This window comes from Boleophthalmus pectinirostris, unplaced genomic scaffold (genome assembly GCF_026225935.1).
Source record: "Boleophthalmus pectinirostris isolate CB_2022bp ecotype Guang Dong unplaced genomic scaffold, ASM2622593v1 HiC_scaffold_13, whole genome shotgun sequence".
In the NCBI taxonomy this organism is placed as follows: Eukaryota; Metazoa; Chordata; class Actinopteri; order Gobiiformes; family Gobiidae; genus Boleophthalmus; species Boleophthalmus pectinirostris.
Window position 1 is genome coordinate 15,628,523 of NW_026571036.1, and position 19,317 is coordinate 15,647,839.

At 36.1% G+C, this 19,317-nt stretch overlaps 1 protein-coding gene across 1 annotated transcript in view; it reads left to right on the plus strand.

The window, feature by feature from the left end:
- Positions 1–19,317, plus strand: part of LOC110156299 (TBC1 domain family, member 32) — a 45,480-nt gene that overhangs the window by 19,810 nt on the left and 6,353 nt on the right. Inside the window, exons 17-22 of the mRNA XM_055149426.1 lie at positions 1,507–1,590; positions 6,904–6,973; positions 7,945–8,060; positions 9,991–10,145; positions 12,455–12,595; positions 16,649–16,837. Coding sequence (XP_055005401.1) covers positions 1,507–1,590; positions 6,904–6,973; positions 7,945–8,060; positions 9,991–10,145; positions 12,455–12,595; positions 16,649–16,837 — 755 coding nt within the window. The remainder of the gene's footprint in view (positions 1–1,506; positions 1,591–6,903; positions 6,974–7,944; positions 8,061–9,990; positions 10,146–12,454; positions 12,596–16,648; positions 16,838–19,317) is intronic.

The window sequence follows — 19,317 nt, forward strand, 5'->3', positions numbered from 1 at the left end:
TTTGATCTTTGGAGAGCGGAGCCTAAAGTTGAATAAATGCAAGACATGTTTAATCCCATACTGTGGAACATTCTAGGCAAAGCAAGTTAATCACCATGGAGACAAGCAGGAGGCGAACCCACCTTACCTTTAAGCTCTCCTTATAAACTACTGTATGTAATGTAAATTGTCTTGCTCTTCTTGTGTCAAACAAATTAGATGTAATATTTGAAATAGTTGAAATTGCAGAAAGAAATTTGAAAATTGTTATTCTAACTATATTTTAAATGCCACATCTGTGTTATGCCATCTTAAAAAAAAGTAATTCCAATCAAATTACCTCAGTAATAGACAGCAGACTGTTCTGTTGAATAATCATAAAACTCATGATGTCTACCCTTCTCTTTTATTCCTTCTCTACCTTTTTTATGTGCCTATGTAGTGCTCCCAGTGGCTACATGCTTTGCTTACACTGCAGTGCAAGACCACACCATTAGGGCCTACTCAGGAGCAGTCAGGCCATAAACGCACATGAGCATTGTCCACAGATGGAGACTGCAATACCCAAGTCTCACTGCACAAGAACCAATACTGGTCTCAGCACAGCAGTCTATGTTTTGTATTGTAATAGGATGTAAGCAAGATTTGTAAATGCCTGAAATCAACTGGATAGCCATGGGTCTGAATGGTGAATGATTAGGACAGTCAGATTAGGAGGATGACTCAAAATGTGAAGAAAAAAAAATCTTCAGTGTCATTAAAGGTCTTATATCATGCCAAATTGACTCCCGTGAGCTTTTAACCATGTTATGATGTTGTTACCTCATCACAAACATACCTGGAGTTGTGTTTTGTTTCATTCACACACGTCTGAGTAAGAGTAATTAGTCTATCATCTCCAAAGCTCAAAATTCCAGGGCTGAAATGATTCAAATCATTATAATGAAAGTGTATGGAGGTTATAAACACAGTGGCACGCTTCCTATTACCATGTGACATCACCAGGTGGAACAGAGTGTTTTCAGTTTGAGAGAAGAGCTCAACCTAAATATGCAGGATTTGTGTGTTAAACATGTGCGAATGAAACAAAACACAATAAGTTATGTTTCTGATGAGGAAACAACATTATTAGTTACTTAGTTAACAATTCACATAATCATACATCATATTGCAATGACTTATCACAGAACTTATACATTTTATGCATATCACTAAAGTTATTCTACAGACTGAAGGGGTTTAGGCTGAAGTTTTAACACTTATTTTGCCTAACCCTATTACATATAGAACAGGATACAAGACGGCAGAACTATTTACAGAGAACAACACAAAACTCATCTTTTATAAGTGCAGGAAAGAATACAAACTATTCTTTTTGTATACACACACACACACAATACAGACACACAATCCAATACACGTCAATGTTCATAGCATTATAACATACATCAGAAAATAGCATAATATTGGCCCTTTAAAACTGTTTGAACTGACATTATATAAATGTGTTCTATTTTCTTTCCTCAGTTTTGGCTAATCTTCTGGAAAAAGCTGTTTCTCATTTGTCCACTGCAGACTGTGAATGCTTCTTTCCTCAAACTTTGTACAAAGGTAAGTTAAGAAACCTTTTTTTGCTTAAAGATTAAACAGAGCATACTTACTTAATTAAACTTACAGCAAACAAGCCCACATTGTATTCAAATTTTACTCAGCACCACATATCTTTGATCTTGTTAAAAGCTGTTCAAATTAAATTGGAATAATTACTAGTTTTACCCACAAATGGGCTCTTCGAGAGAGCAGGACATTACTTTCAAGTCCTCTAATTGGTGGCTAATTAGGTTTGTAAAGGTTGTATTATTTATCAAATCCTGAACCTCAGTTTAAATGTTTTTCTTTTCCTACCTAACTGATACTTCCTCAGTTACATTCAAAAGACTATTTTAAGTACAAATAACTTTGGTGAGGGTCATTGTTAATCAGATGACAGATTATTTAAATTTGTTTCACTACTTCTTCTGTGGCTTCTGCTGCTATTACAACACTCACTATTACGACACTAAAAACAATTTTAGCTCTTATTTGGCTCTTGTAAATTTGCATAAATGTGGTGTAAAGTAGCTTGTATGATCTCAAAATCAGAAATGCTATATATCTCTGTAGAGCCTCAAAGTTCTTATTTATCCCATAAAAGTGGATGATTTGTTTATGTGCCAGTAGGATAAACATGTGAGTCAGACCGATGGGTGCGAGAATGAAAATCTGCTAATTAGTAAACATCAAGTAAACACTTCCTCTTTTAAAAGGCTAATACATATTTTTCATATTCATACGCGGCTGAAGTATCTGTGCAATCACAATGAGTTGAGTGAAAAAGGCATCTTAAATGAGTTGACATTTCTTTACATCACCTGTAGTCACGTTTGATGGTGATTAGTATTTCATCATGAAGACTTAACAGCAGGCGTGCCCTGATGATAAAGTCAAGTCTAATTGTATCTATTTACATGTAATACAAAGCATAAAGTGACTGTTACTGTAGTCATTTAATTCTTGCGTTTTATGTCTTGATTTTATGGCGCTATTAAATGTACTTTTAATGTTAGAGCAAAAACAATCATAAACTGAATATTAAAACTATTTGCATTGTATAATATAACTGTAATGTGACTGGGTCTTTATGGCCAAGCCTTATTGATAATTCATCTTATTTGTTTTGTATTCTTTTTTATTTATTTTTTTACAGGTACAGTTTAACTGAGTGAAGGATAATATTAGGTGAAAATAATGATCAAATTAGAAATCCTAGTTTAAAATCATTATGAATATACTAAACATGTTCCCAGATGTGAGGTAAACAAACAGTGAGTCTCCCTGTTTTTAAATGGGCGTGATTGACAGGTGGATTAGCCACTCAGGCACATGCATAGTCTGTCCATATCGGAAAAAATAAAGGAAAAATATATCACAGGGGGCTGAAAGAACATTGGAGATTTCTACAGAATCAATCAGGAAAGCACTAATCTCTGTTCATCTGAGTTGAAAGAAATTTTCTAATCATAGGTGACCCCTGAGTCACTGAAAAAAATGCATTTCACAATCACATTTAACCAGGCTTGAGATGCAACAGAGAGACCAGAATGATATCAATCTGTGTAAAAAATACAGAGTTATTATGGATTTGGCAGACAAGAAGCCCTTTTAGTTTAAAGCTAAAAGGCCTCTCTCGGATCTGAAAGGTCACTACCTAAACCCCAGCTCCTGCAGAAAATCATGAATCAGTGCTAGTCCTAGTGCTAGTCCTGGAGGTTCTGAGCTTTCACATGAATCCTGACCTGTCCATATACTGAGAACAAGAAAAACGTGTATGCAGGTTCAGTTGTAATTGTAAGAGTGCAGGTTACATACAGTTCCTTAATTAAGTGTTCAAGATACCAAGCTACAAAGATTTTAATTCTGATAACAATATTTCACTCAGATTTGTCAATATTCATACACAGCAGCTGTCTAATCAAATTCAACATTTCCTATTCCATTTGTAAAGTTGCCTCATACTTGTAAATCTTGTTGCTACTGTAGATTCCCTTTTCCCTTCTTCACTTTGACTGCTCGCCGTCTTCCATTCTGCCTTTTAATATTCCTCCCACTGAAGAGTCAGAGAGGCGACCAGGCAGCTGTCAGGGCTCTTCTTGTCGTAGCCCACAATGCACCGGGGTAGTGCGCGGGGGAGAAGCTTTGAGTGACGTGGGCTACAGTCTCAGCCTCTCTACCCTAGTGGAGTGCTCCCATTGTGAACAAAGGGCCCACTCATTTGCCAAGTATTAACCTCTGTCAGTCCACTCTTCCGACTTGTATCTCCGGTCTTCAGGCCCCCAGGCACACGTCCAACCATCTCATTTAGTTCTGCTGCCCACTGAAATTGGGTGGCAAGGAAAAGGCAAAGAGAGACACTTTTACATCTTAATGGTTCACGTCAAGATCTGTGCTCCCTCTAAAATTATAAGGCAATTTGAAATATTAAAAGGTGTTTTGCATTTCTTTCCACACTTTCGGAGTGGATACATATGAAATTCCTTGAGTCTCTACTATTATCATTTCAGTATCCAGAATCCAGTTCTAAATATGGATGTGGATAGCTAAAAATTCTTAAGAATGCACTTTTAATATGCACTTTTTAACTTGCATAAATAAAAAAAATACCTTTGAAAACCTGCATCACCTCTCCTCACATCTGTAACTCTGCCTAGTATTGCCACAAGCTTGTTTCCATGGAGATAGATAAATATAATGCTATCCTGTGGAACATATAGGCAAAGCAATACTTAAGAATATATACTTTAAATGTGCATTTTGTAGCTTGCATAAATTTAAAAATACCTTTTAAAAATTTGCATCGCCTCTCCTCATATCTGTAACTTTCTCCATGTAAACAATCACATTTAAGGAAAGTGCACATTTAAGGACTAGAAGACGTTCTATGGCACCATTGTTTACAACAAATGGCCATGTCCAACAGTCCCAGACACATCCTCAGTTTTTGTAAGTCTGTGTATGTTCATTCACATCATGGATCTATTCTAATTTACCTAATATATGGTTTGAATAGTTTCTATTTCCTATCGAGGTCCTCGTAACATTGTAATATTCAGACTAAAGCAATATGGTGCGTTGCTGTAATATTCCTCATTAAAACCATGGTTGTTTTTCAAAGCAAATGAGAGCTCAGAGTCACAAATAACCTCAGAGATCCATTGCACATGCCACCTTAAATGATTATGTTCATAGTTATGATGCAAAAACAGTGCAGCGGGGACAAAAATGAATGGTTCTGGGAGGGAAAGAATATAACGAGGTAGCATTCATCTCCATTAGACAGTAATTGCTATCAGCGAAGGGTTTTTTATGGATGTTAATATGTTTGAAATAAGGGACAGGGAATATGCACTGTTTTCTGGCCATGGCGAGTGACCTCATCAAAGTCTGATTTTCATAAAGAATCCGAGATTTAATGGTCTGTAATTACAGCATGCAGCACAGATCAGATCTGTGGACGTTAACAATGCTGAATTATCACTATGGTGTGTAGATTACGGGTGACGTTTTAATATTCCCATGAAATATTTTGACATCATTAGTTTGCTAATTGGATTGGAAGTTTTGATGCTTCCATGATATCTCTCAGATTAATTACTGGACTGATGATATTTTTCAACAAACCATGGAAGTCTCAGATCCATGGCTGCGTGCTGCAAAGACCCAAACACAATCCCTAGTTTTTCTTCATTTATTTTTAATTTCACAGTGGTAGAACTAGATAAACTAAACACAGGCTAAAAGGAAATATCTCCGAACTGTACCAAAATATTTCAGTATCACTTCTTTCTTATATTCAGATCTTGACAGTTGAAGTTGCCAAGGATGGTTTATTAATTGTAGTTCATTGGTTTTGTATATTATGCATAATTTTCTCCTTGCAGTTGGAAAGTAGGTGTATAGCTAGTGTTAGCACATCACATCACATCATTTTTATTATCAAACCATTCCAGATCAGTATTGCTGTTTACAAGAAACACAATGCAAAATGGTGTTCTACTTATGTTAAAGTTCAAAACTACTAACTATCAGAAAAAGCATATTATGTCTTTTATTGTGGCATATGTAACCCAAAGCTTATCCCACACGCCGCGACAGGCTAAGACACAGGGTAAAACACTGTTGACACGTAACTCAGAACAAATGCACATGTAGACGGTAACTGCTTAAGATGGTAGGCACACGCGTATAAGCACTTACTTTAAAGCTGCTGCGATCCGTAGCCATACAGAAATGTTTTTAATGTGCACTGTCTTTGTCAAAATCAACATGATAGATCGAATTTTGGTCTGCCTTATGATATTTAACAGGTCTTTGGAAATGAGCCGGTATAATGTTTCATTCGTCCAGGAGTGGTTTAATGTGGAGAAGGTTTCATCAGTGGTCATATGGACCTACTTCCAGCCCCCCTTTTGGCTGGACTAAGGTACCAGAATAGGACAAATTCCCAGTGGTTCAAGCCAGTTTCAGAAATTGAAAATGGCTTTAGAGTCCAGATGACCACAGATGAAACCTTCTCTACGTATTGCTTTGGACTCCAACCTCACAATATTTTTCCGATATGCATCTGATGGTATGATACTGAGATATTTTCGAGAGGCTAATACAATTGTAAATAGGCCACTTTTTGCTTTTCAAATACCTTGACAAGATTTTGGTTATGAATTACTGATTTAAAAAAAAAAAAAGGATATTTCTTCTTCATGTTGGCTGCAATGAACTGCATCATGGTCTATGTAGTTCTTTATAATTAAATATATATTGGGACTGGACACAATATTATTCTGAGACTTTTAGGTTAGGCATTCATAAGTGATTTCACTTCAGCCTAAACCCCTTTGGTTATAGTTTTATGAAAAATATTTGTAACAGTCTGTTAAGTACATGACTGAAGAAAATAAACTACTACAACTACTTTTGGCCATGTCACAATATTTTGGTTATTGATACATCCCTACTCTTTACTACACATTTTTGTTTTGTTGTATTGTTGCTTTCACTCCATTCCTTAATCCATATTTATCCGATATTGTCCAATTTGCTTTTAATTGCACTGCTTATATCCTGTGTTGAAAGGAATTCCCAGAGTTACCTTGATATCTTGCTATCACCTACATCACAATTAAACTCCACACTTAACAGATGCTGTAAAACTACTGCTAAATGACATCACATCTGTAGTGTTTCTGTGCTGTGGGGGATGCTATGTCATATGTCCCTCGTAATACACCCATTAGAAATCATTTAACAGTTTTTTCACCCTTAAAAGCCTGTGTATGTGTGAGGTGATTGGCTCATTCTGCATTAAACACATGTTGGTTTGTTTTACAGCGGAGGAGAAAGCAGTGAAGAGTGCTTCTCTGCTGTCAGTGGAGGAGCTGGGGATCAACATCTGTCTCAGGTAAGCACCATGTTAGTTTATGGAGCATAAGCGATCTTAAATGACTGCAATGGCCTTCTGGGACATCTGCAATAAAGGTAAGACCAAAACTGCCTAGAGTGACAAGCAGCATCTCATAAACCAAAATGGATACAAATGCTAAACAGAAGAAATAATTCTACGCAAGCACTACCCATCGTAATAGTGGAAACATAAAGCAAGGCCTGTCAACACGCATTTTAGGAAATTATCGGAATAATTTTTTCCTACTCAGTGCTTAGTTCAGTGGTGCCTCTACATCACAGTAAGTAAATATAAGTCTCCTCCTAAAAGCTCTTTTCTGCTGACTTGGCTTCTGTGGAGTGTCAGGTTTGCATTTTTACAGTAATCACAGCTGAGAAAAGTGCCACATGCACAAACTTGCCGTTTAAGATTAAAAAGTTGCAGTATATGAATTTATAATTATTCCATGACTGTGCAGGCCCACTGAATTAGATCAGTCCTAACATTACTTTTTTGTATCTGTTTGTATCATGTATAGGCTTATACACAGTCAATAAAATAGATCTTAACAGGTTCAAGGATGTTAAAAGCATAACAAAACAATTTATGTGGCATTCCCAGAAAGATATGACATGCAAAACCAGAATCCTCTGTGCAGTTGTATCATATAAGGCACAATATGTACATTTACTTTTCTTTGTCACATTAAACTACATAAATTATTACATGTTGGTGTGCAGATACTGTAAAAATGTCAGTGTTTTATAATGGTCAGTAAATGCCTCATTGTAAAACAGCTCACTCTAACTTCTTTTTAAATAGTCTTTATTCTATCCTAGTTAAGAGCTTGCAATATAGTCCCTTTATAGTAATACTCACTCATGTTCTTGTGATGAGTTTGCTGATTCACTCCATTCACTGTGAACTCAGCAAATATTATGTCACACAATGACAACATGCACATCTGAGTCTATCTGTTGTGTCCACAGATATGGCTGCTTCCTGAAGCTGCTCGGAGATGACGCAGGGGCCGATTTGACTCTGCTGATGAAACACATGAAGGTCTTTTGGAGCTCTCAGAGAGTGAAAAGCACTTCACGCCTCAGTATCCTTTCACAGCACTCGCACGCCTTTGGGAAACACAGGTAGAATGTAATCACTGCGGCATCACTTCTGCTGAGGGCCCTGAGTCAAGTGTGAGACGAGAGGCCCATTAAACTCAGAGGAAATGCATTAACTGTTTTATGTCCAAATTATGATTGCACTCTGGCTTTATCAGGGACTGTTATTTGGATATTATCAAAGAAACAAGAAAAGATATAAAACACGCAGAGGAAATGTTTCTCTCTGACTCAGGATGGAACATTTTGTATAATCATAATAATCGCCAACCTGACTGTGCAGAAAAGCTAAGCAAAAGCAAAAGGCTATATATTCACAGTTATTTTCTAGATCATTGCAGTTTATATTACATTATAACTATGTACAGTAAACATGAAACTAATTGATACTTTGCAGCTGATGTCATCAACATTTCCTGAGGGTTTTAATGCTAATTGTAGGCACTGCTCTGTCTGAGACTTTATTAGACTTTCTGTGTTTTAACACACAACCTGACTATGACTTGAACTACACCAGGCGAGCTGATTTGTGCTGTTAAACAAGTCCCTCTCACATCATTTTTGTAGAAAATCAATCATCCTAATCATCGTAAACAAGACCATGAATGCTCATATTGATCACAGGCCCCTGAAACTGTTTCTTAAAAGTTTTGGCAGTATATGCTTATGTGTGCATTATGTTTCCATTGGACTCCTAAACATGATTCCACCATTAGAGATACATGTAGAACCCCCACCCCTCAAGCATATTGTCACCACAAGGTTAAAATTATAAATATGAACACTATTACAATGTTAATAATTCTCAGAAGTATCATCGTGATACATCATTTTGTTATTATCCTCCCATGCCAGGTTTTCAGACATACAGTAGTAATCATATTTGTCATGTCTTTATTATCACATTCTGTCTAAATTCTCAGTGGATGCATAAAGTATTTCTCTTGTCTGTGTTTCATAAGGACTTCTCCATTTTTTGGAGTCATTGCTATAAACATGTTTGCTTTGTGTGAACGAGGCACACAAGACAAACATGTTTTGTGTGCTTAAGTATCTGTTTTCTTTGTGATCTGTACAACTCAACATGGAAGGCATCTCTTGCTTACATTGCTTCTCTCAGATCTCACTCTTAACTTACTTAGTTGTTACACAAAGTTGGTTGCCACTGTGCTTTGCTCCTGAGCATCCACTATGGTTTTAGGCTTCTGTGGATTTATTTAAACAAAAGAAAAAATGATTTCTGTATATACTAAAGACATCCTCTCTGAAGGCTCTGAGAAGTGTCGATAGCCTAGGGTTGTTTTCTGAAATTGGGCCAAATTGTCTTTCACTTTGAGTTAATTGCTCTTCAGTTCTCCTGACACCTGCATATTAGCGCTGTTACATGCTGACAGCAGATCTTGAATTATAAAACTGTATAAATTAAAATTAAAATACTGCTGCAGGCTTTGGCATAATGTGAGTAAAGTGGGTTTGAGGTAAGAAACATCACTCAAAAGCTGTACTTCAGATGTAATGCAGGACATTTCTTTTGATAAATCGATTTATAACTACTTATCTTAAAAAAGTGTATGGACTTTTATCATTGTGGTGAGTGCCTATAGTCTGAGTCTTTTAACTCTTAAAAACAGAAGAAAAGAGATTGCTTTGTGATTTCTTCTGAGACACAATATTTGATTATGAGTAAAGTAATGCAGATACTAATTCTATGAAACTTTAATATTTTGGGGCTTTTCAGATTTATGCTCTGCAACATTTCATGTTAAACCCTCTCCACAAAACTGTTTTATGTCATTAGTAAATTATTAAAAATGTATAAAATATTGATTTCTGATAAGAGAAATACAATTAACAGTAAAAAAATAAATAAGTAAACTGTCATTTATTGGCTTGACTCCTTAGCACCACCCTCAGTTTGTCTGCAGGATAGCTACCCAGGACACGACTGGCTGAGCTCCACAGTGTTCCTCATGATGAAGGGGGACATGGACCGTGCACTCAGCCTGTTACTGGGCCTCTCATCTCTGCTGGTCTCAGCTTTTATATGGCCAGCCAGGATACACACCTCAGTGAGTACTACATTAAACACATACAAGCCTTTGGTTTGAAATCTGTCATCGTTTTATGTCTAAACATCAATAGTGTTGAACTGTGCCACCTCAGAGCTGTTGCAAAACACATATTTCTCATGTAGAAAGGCCCAATGTTCGATGTGTTTAAATAACACACATGAGATTTTAATCATGTTATAACATTGTTCCCTTATTCAAAATGTACCTGAAATTGTATTTGCTACATTTGTGCTTGTTTGATGATTTAATAGGTCTCAAAAACATGCAAAATTGAATTTCCCAAAGTCAGTATTGCAAACACATCTATAGTATACACATAAGGTGCCTATTGTCTGAAGATTGCCTTAGTTCTAATACATAAAAATCCCAAATCAAAGGTACAAAAGAACACATTTAAAGGTCAGTAACAATCAAAGAAAGAAATATATATATTCAAAACATAATATTTGCTCTTTAACCTGGGGAATTGAACCTAGGTCCTTCTTGTAAACAGAGAATCCACTGACAATAACAAACTTTCATCACCAATTGATATAGAATTATTTAATACAAAACATCTATGCCACAAAACAAGAATATCCTAATTCACTGACTCGTCTCTGTACAACTTTTTAATGTTGGGGATCTCGGTAACAAGCTTAATCTTCCTCCTTCCTTTGTCTCAGCCTCAGATCCTCTGGTGAGATTGTTAAGTGGACTTTTCTCATTTGGGCTAAATATTTGCTGCTCTTTGATGTCTGAGGGGTTATTTTCGCCTTTTGAAATAGCTTCCATTAAATATGAATTCACATGAACTTCAAATGCAGTTTGTATTTGCATAATAGCATTTATTTTAGCCTTTCTTTGTCATTACACAACTATTCAGTAACGCTAGTAAAAGCTTCCAAATGTCCACGTGTAATTTGTGGAAGATAAGTTAAAAAGATAAACAGGCGAGGCAACACAATATAAAAGCATATTACTTTTTTCCCCTTGGATGAACTGAAGTCTAGTTTCAATCGATCTAAATTGCTGGGGAGTTGTAAGGCACCAGATGAAGTTTTGCTTTCACCGCACCAACCTGTCATCTCGTGGTCTTTCATCAAAGCCAATTACAACTCAATTGAGCTTGTGTGTTTGGAGCCCACTGTGTGTTTGATCCAGATGAATGCCATTTCCTGACCATTTTCTGCAACATAGTCAACTCTGTCAATATCACAGAGAGTAGATGGCCTGTAATGATTTCAAAATACAATACAAGGAAGCGAAGGTGAGATAAACAGAACTGACATTCATACACACTATAAAGCTTGCTGGGGTTTCCGTGTGATTATAACTCTAGATTATAACTATAGATTTGAGAAAAAATTATGCATAATTAGAGCTTACTTTAAAGGCGGTGTACCTGATTTTTACTGTCTTAAAAACATGAAAAAGAGAACTGTACATTTTGAACAGTTTACAGTAGCCCAAAGGTATATTCATAAATATTCAATACGATGAATTTATAAACACGTTATACTTTATGTTCCTGATTATCGGACATTAAAACTTTCTAATTGGATGTAGACAGTACACAGCTGAATTATTTTGACCTTAAGAGCTGCTTACACAATATATCTGTATATGGGAGAAGAAATAATCGAGAGAACTAATCAAATACAAGGCCTCTAAAGAAGACCTATTGTGTTTGACTTTGCTCTATAATAGTAGTTATAATCTATGACACCCACGGAACATTATATTATAATTTGGACATTTTAAATTGCAATATTCATCTAAAACGACTTCTGCGTAAAAAAAGAAAGAAAAAAAAACAAAACTGTGGTGTTGAATAGGAGCTGACGTCACCATAAACAGCATCACAAAAAAAAGCTGCGATGTTGTTGGCTGTTTTTCGATTGTACAAAAATGGCTATACAACGCTGCCAAATCCTGCACATAACATCGATTAAGAAAATAAAACAGGAGAGTAGAGTAGTGGGCATATACTGGTGACCATGAAAACCCAGGTTGATCAGAGCAATGATGTCTTGAATACAGTAAAGTATAAAGATTACTGACATGCATGAATCACTCTAAATACAACTTCGAGAGAGTAAATGAGACGGGGAAACATCTACAACTTGGTTAAACACTCTAAAACAATAAATTTTGCTTAATAGGTTTCTTTTGAATTAACAAAAATGTTTCTACATTATTTAGCATTGCGACTTAAAAGTGTTATAAAGCGCAATTAAAAGTTTTTGACAGTTTGAGGTCAGTGTAAGACTTTTCCACACTGCGTTAATGTTGTGTCCTTCACCTGCACTATGTTATTCTGACAGGTCCATGTTCCTGTGGCTGTGGCTGAGTCTGGGATCGGGCCGCTTTACTGGTGCACTGCACACTATGTGGAGATGCTGCTCAAGTCTGAGCTCCCCCTGGTCCACTCAGCCTTCAGGATATCTGGATTCACCCCATCTCAGGTAGAGCAGAAGAAACCCTCCAAATACTAAAACCAGAACTCACAACTGAATTGAATTATTACATGTTAAATCCAGTTATAAACATAGTTAAACAAAGGGGTACTAACAATGCAGTATTAGCAGCTTTTCAAACACTTGGTCTAATGAAAAGATGAGGGACAGCATGCAAAAAATGATCAAGTTACCATTGTAATTAGATACTCAGCCAACTTCACATAGGTACCAAAATTTGAAATCCAAAAATATAGACGACAAACAAAACTAATTTATGCAATTTACGCAATAACCCTAGAGCAGGATTATAAAAAATACTATTCTAAATGTACAATGTTGTTAAAAAATACGAACTGCAATATATGAATGAAACACTTTAGTAACTGTGTTGTATCTGTAGTGAGTCAGAGAAGTTATTTATTCAACCCTCTACAGATCAGATCTTATTGTAGTTCAGAAAAATGACAAAACTTTCCTCATTAGTAAAAAGAAAAACTACCCACAAAAATTATTGTTCCCTCAGAATGACTGTCCCATCTATCATTTATTGAACAGTAAATAGATAAAGTAATTATCATGGCAATCCTACCCCCTAGCAAGTGCAGCTAGTTAGTAGTTTTAGACAGTGAATGATATCGCTAAAACTTTTGGAGTGACAGGCTCAGATAACCATAGGATTATGTTGGTTTTACTAGTGACATTTCACAGTCAATAACATTTTGCTGGTGTTGTAGTGAGAATCGTAATCAGGTGTTTAGTCAATTTGTCAGATGGTTAAATGTCAGGCAGCTAAAATTAGCGTCCTCCGATCCAAGTGAATAGAGCTGACAATTGCTAGGATTTCTGTTTAAATATTTTAGCTTTAAAAATACTCTTTTCCAATCTTAATTTGAAAAACTAATTGTTGTTTGTTATAATTCATTAATTCTCCATTTAGTTGCGAAAAACTGTGAATTAAAAAATAGTGAATTAGGGTGCATGTAGGTAGCATGAAATCTTTCTGGCCTTGAACAAATGGCCTATTTAATGATATAAAATTAAAGACCAGCTGTTCCTGCCACCCACCGCTAAACCAAATTAATAAACAAAACTGAAAAGTGAAATTGACATGGTGAAAAATGTGTGAAGTGTGTCTATTGGTACTTTGCACTGACATCATACTGGTGGTGTAATGCATGCATGTCTATGGCAGAATGTTCAGCAGCTACCATGGTGACACAATGCACACATTAGCACACTGCCACTTAAGTTTGAAAATGCAAGAAAAAAATGTAAAATGGATTTAAACAACCCATTTTTCTCAAACCCAAACTCTAAGTCAAGTTATTTTTATTTAATACTGCATTTAAAGGGATGATTCAGAGTAATTTCAACCTAGGATCCTTTCACTATTAACCAGGCTGGTGCCACCTGCCTCCGCTCAGTTTCATTTCTCTCCAGCGAGTAGGTCAGGAGTTGGAATACACTAGACGGTGTGCAAGAACCCCGGAAGTGCGAGTTCGGGCACCAGCCAATCAGCGAAGAGCCATACATTCTGTTTTGGCAACGATTCCCGAGATCGAGGATTTAAAGCCGGAACAAAGAGAATGTTTGCTGAATTTCATCAAGGGGAAAGACATTATTGCCCTTCTTTCCTACGAGATTTTGGAAAATCTTAATATACCAGTTAGCCCCGTTAGCAGCGCATTACATACGTCACGAAAAATAGCAGCGATTGGTTAAATTAAAAAAAGTACCCACCTACCATCAAGCGAACAAATCCTAACACTGTGAGGTCAGACGGTTTCCACAAAGTGAAACCGGCTGATGAATCTGGCTTTTGTACTATGACCTCTACATTATATTTATAGTCAACTGCTGCTGGATAATAGGTTGGGTCTAACTGACTACCAAATTGAGAGAAATGGGGATAAAATCTGATTCAGATTGATGATAAAGAAATGTGAGAACGTAGGGCCTAATTTTGGAAAAAAAACAAAAAAAAAAAAACTTAAGGCTAAGGGAACATAGGCACGCTTCTGCTGAAAAACTGTAGCTAGCTTGTGACTGCAATGTTATTTGAGAGGGGCGTGACAAACAGCACAAATCAGCTCATTCTGTTGTAGTTCCAGCTGACTCAGTTCTTTCAGGTCAAATTGTGTTAAAACAAATCTCAGATTAAACCCGAGTGCTTGAACCTGAGCAACAGAGCTTCAAACAGAGCAGTGCCATTAGTTAGCATCACACCTCCAGGGCATATTGATGGCATCAGTTGCAAAGTATCATTTCTAATAATATTTCTAAATTAGACTTTCCACATTTCACGTTGTCTTTCATGGTTACCCTCTGTCAGTTCCAAACACTCAAAGCTTTTTCCTCCTGTTTAAAGTTGGCTCTTGACTCCTGTGCTTTCGATTCTTTTGACAATGACTTCTCCTCCATTATCTGCAAAGTAAAAATGAAAGATTCCTGCTTTGAAACTTTCCTTATTTGATCCAGGCTTCGCGGTGTTGACAGTTTGGGTCTCCCATAATGCACTGCGACATGAGAGCCTTATAAAAGATTGCATTTCATCAGACGCAGTGAACCTTCAGTCTCCCAGGTGGATTTTACATTCAGGTCACCTCTTCTTTAAGTGTATTATATTCGCCGGTTTTCGCTGTCAGCTGGGAAAAAATGAAACTGAGATTAGACGTATGATGAGGAATGAGTCTAGTTCACTGATATACAAAATAAGTAGTGAAAAATTCCCTGACAGTGAATGCACCGGTTCAACTGTTCCAATACCGATATTGATACTTTTAAGTGTCTAAAAATGGCATTTAAAACACAATTAACTGATAAAATTGCTCAAATATGTTATGTAACTGTAAATAGAAAACAGCTTCAAACATTTTTGGATGTTCTAGGCCAACATAAGACTTAATTTACAACTATACCTAATCTTTTCTTTTTGGATCGCAAGCAATAATGTTACCTGTATCGTATTGGTGAATATTGCCTATGAATAAAATGCAATAATTTGAGTCTAAAATTGTATGAATTGTCCATTTAATTCAAGTTAACAAACAGTTATTGGTTTAAAAATGCTGTTTTAAAAAGCAACTCAAAAACTGATACATGAATATTGGTGTTCTTTACAAGGATCTGGAGTCCATTTAACAAGACCCTGAGCATTAAAATGTAATTCATAACTGACTCTTTGGTTGTGAAATATTTTTATAGCTTCATTTATTTTTGCTGGAAACTATTGGGAAGCAGCTGCCTCATTAATATCACACATCAACACATCATCAGCTGCACAAATAAACATTAGCATGCATCTGCTCTAGTCGGCGTCCCCAAGTCCCACCTCAATACCAAACACCAGAGAGCTCGAGCACTTTTTATCTTGTATCCAAAAACACTGTCATTTTACAAAGGCCTGGTGAGGCAAATGAAGTAAATATACAATAGACTCCAAGGTAAAGGACCAATCAGGACCTCCTTATGGCAAACAAATGGACATGGTCATGTTGAAATTTACCGTGGGACAGTGAAAGCAGCCAAACAAGATCCAATTGTTAATGATCTGCATGGGACTTTTTAATGAACACATCTACAGTCAATCCTCTTTCAGTTAAAAATGTGTCGTTTGGAACTTTGGATGAATAAATTTGACTATTTAAATGCTACTGATTAAAAGTTTGCCTTGTTCATACTTTTTTAATATTGAAATCCATATATGTTTTTAATACAATACATTATATACGGATATAAATACACCTTTACCTGGAATGTTTCACAGTAACATATTCATTTATTCAAGTACAGATGATTTTATGCCATTGTGGAACATTTTAAGCAAAGCGATCTCCATGGAGCAGGTTGTATTGAGCACTTTAAAGCATTACAGTCAGATGTGGCAATTAGCACACACATTGAACATGGGTTCCTAACAGTTTCATATTTATTTGAACTTTCTCTTGTATGAAATTGTTTTGTTTCTAGTTGCCACAGTCATCTCTACAGTGCAATAATTTCTACTGAACTTTCCATCCCTACTGGGACTAATGGCATTTCTGTGTTGATCCAACACAGATGTGCCTCCATTGGCTGACTCAGTGTTTGTGGAACTACCTGGACTGGCCTGAGATTGTCCACTACCTCTCCACGTGTGTGCTGATGGGAGCAGACTACCAGGTCTACATGTGTGTGGCTTTGTTCAAACACCTGCAGCCAGCCATCCTGCAGCAGACTCAGTCCCAAGAGCTCCAGGTCTTTCTTAAGGTAAGCCACTGTAGCCTATAGGATTGTCAAGAAAATCCATACCATATACTAATCAGTTCTGCGTCAAAACTAGATCTTCATTTGAACTATTATCAATACTAACAAAAATCACATAAATAGGACAAAGTTGGAGAATTCTTGTATAGTTTTAGAAGATTTTCTCTATCAGAACTAGCATCAGACTGCACGGCAAAATTAAATTAACTACTATTGTTTTAAGATGGGAACAAATTATTGTCTCTACGTATGGTATTTACTACAAATACAGAGGCTAAAACAAAGTCATTTTTCACCAGCAAGTGCAAAATAGTGTAGTAATGTAATTTAGTGTTGAAAATTACATTATATTTTCTAAAAAAGAGAGAATTTAATATCGTTGTGGAATCAGTAATGGTATTCTAGTCTTTATCTTGGTTTCAAAATTGAACTTGACATTTTAGGATCATAACAACACTGGGAGCCTCATCATAAAACTAAACTTTTATTTTACCTAATAGTCTGTGCGAACACTTATAATGCTGTATAAAGTATTTACAAGTTGTTACATTGACTTTTAATGGGCCGAATGAGACCAGACAAGAAGCAAAGCAGTTCCACACTTAGCACTTGATTTACAAAGCAATATAAAAGAAAATAATCCTTTATTTGTCCCACAGTGGAGATCTTCAGTGTTCAAGCTGCTCAGATCAATAGTAAAAGTAAATGAACACTAGGAAAATTATAGCAGTTACACTTGGTTTGTTTCCACACTCTGGTTTGTGTAGAGGAAATATAGGCACAATAATATATTAAATTTAATAATAAACAAATATGCACTTACTCTGTTATTGGTTGTATGGTAGGACATAAGCTTAAATCTGATATTTAAATGATTTTTTCTCGGTTTTATTTGCTGCAGTTACATGCGCGCTCAAAACATTAACTATTATCAGATTTTTGGCATTAAATTACTTTTAAATGACATTTAAACAGCAAAGTAATCTTCATTTTTCTGAACATGACTCCTCTGATTACTTGCTATGTGCATGTCATTTAAAGGTGCATTGTATTTTCTGGTGGAAGGTCCGTTAAATGCTTTTCTCTGTGGAGATGTGATTGCTTTGCTTGTAAAGTTTCACAGTACGGTATTAAACCTTTCTATCTTCACGAAGACCAAACCAGATCAAGTGTCTGTTCAGATCTGTGGTCAGGCAACCCTGCTCACAGTCAGAATGCATGTTTTTCTGGGTATTTTTGAGTTATTAAACCACTTGTAAATGAACAGATTTTATTGTGCATGTAAACATAACCAGGGTCTTGAACAGAATACAATATTGTATTTTAGAATATTTGCTAAAACTGTGGATCACTGTGAACTTGAATAATGTTACAATATGATGATACAGTAGATTTCATGGCACCACTTTATAATAACTACAGTTTAATTAGCCTTAATGGTGAATGATTCTAGGTAATTAACTATTTAATTAATATTATTACTCCTAACCTCTTTATTAGTTAGTTACTGAGCCTGAATCATTCTTAATAAGCTATACGTTCATTATAATTCAAGCTTTATTAAGGCTATTAGAAGTGTAGTTATGATAAAGCATCGCAAGTTTCTATTTTAGAACTCCACACTGCAAAGTACTGTCACTGTATTCTGTTAACTTGAGTGAAATCCAAAGGACTCATATCTAAAATCTGAAATAACATTAAACAGTGTAAGTGAGCCATGGCCCGTCCTCATTACTCAATAAGCAGTGTCTTCTCTGATGGCCCTGCTGTTCGTGGGCCTTCTGACACTTTTCTGAATAAAACATCAATTATAACGCTTTATCTGTGGAAGCTTCTCTAATGAGTGGCACTACCCGACCAACTCACCCCACTTCTGTCCCCATTTGAACCAAGTAAAAGCTTGGGAGAAGAGAAACAGAGAGAAGAGGAGGAGGAGCTTTCACAGATGTTACTTCTAGAATTTTTAAACATTCAAACAGCATGCGGCAGATCTATATTTTATCTCAATAGCCTGTTTTGAGGCGACGTCACAGCCTTAGACAAACAAATCGCACGCGTTCTACATTTGAAGGTCCTATCTTACGCAAAGTTGATTCTTGTGAGTTTTAAACCATGTTAGAATGTTGTTTCCTCATCAAGAACATGTTTGAGTAATCCTTTATTATTAGTCTGTCTACATCTCCAAAGTCCAAAGTGTTCTGGTCCACCTTGTGATGTCATGAAGTGTTAGTTTTTAAGTTAACAGCTATCCTTGACGTTTTGTTCAGTAAAGATGGACAATTCTAAGGCTGAAATATTCCAAATGATTACACTGAGGGTGTATGGAGTTTAAAAACACAGTTAAGAACTTCCTGTATTAACACGACATCACAAGGTGGGACAGAGTTTTCTGTTTGAAAGAAGAACTCAGCATAAATATGTAGATTTTATGTGTTAAATGTGAAATAAAACATAACCAGATGTTTCTGATGAAGAACAACATT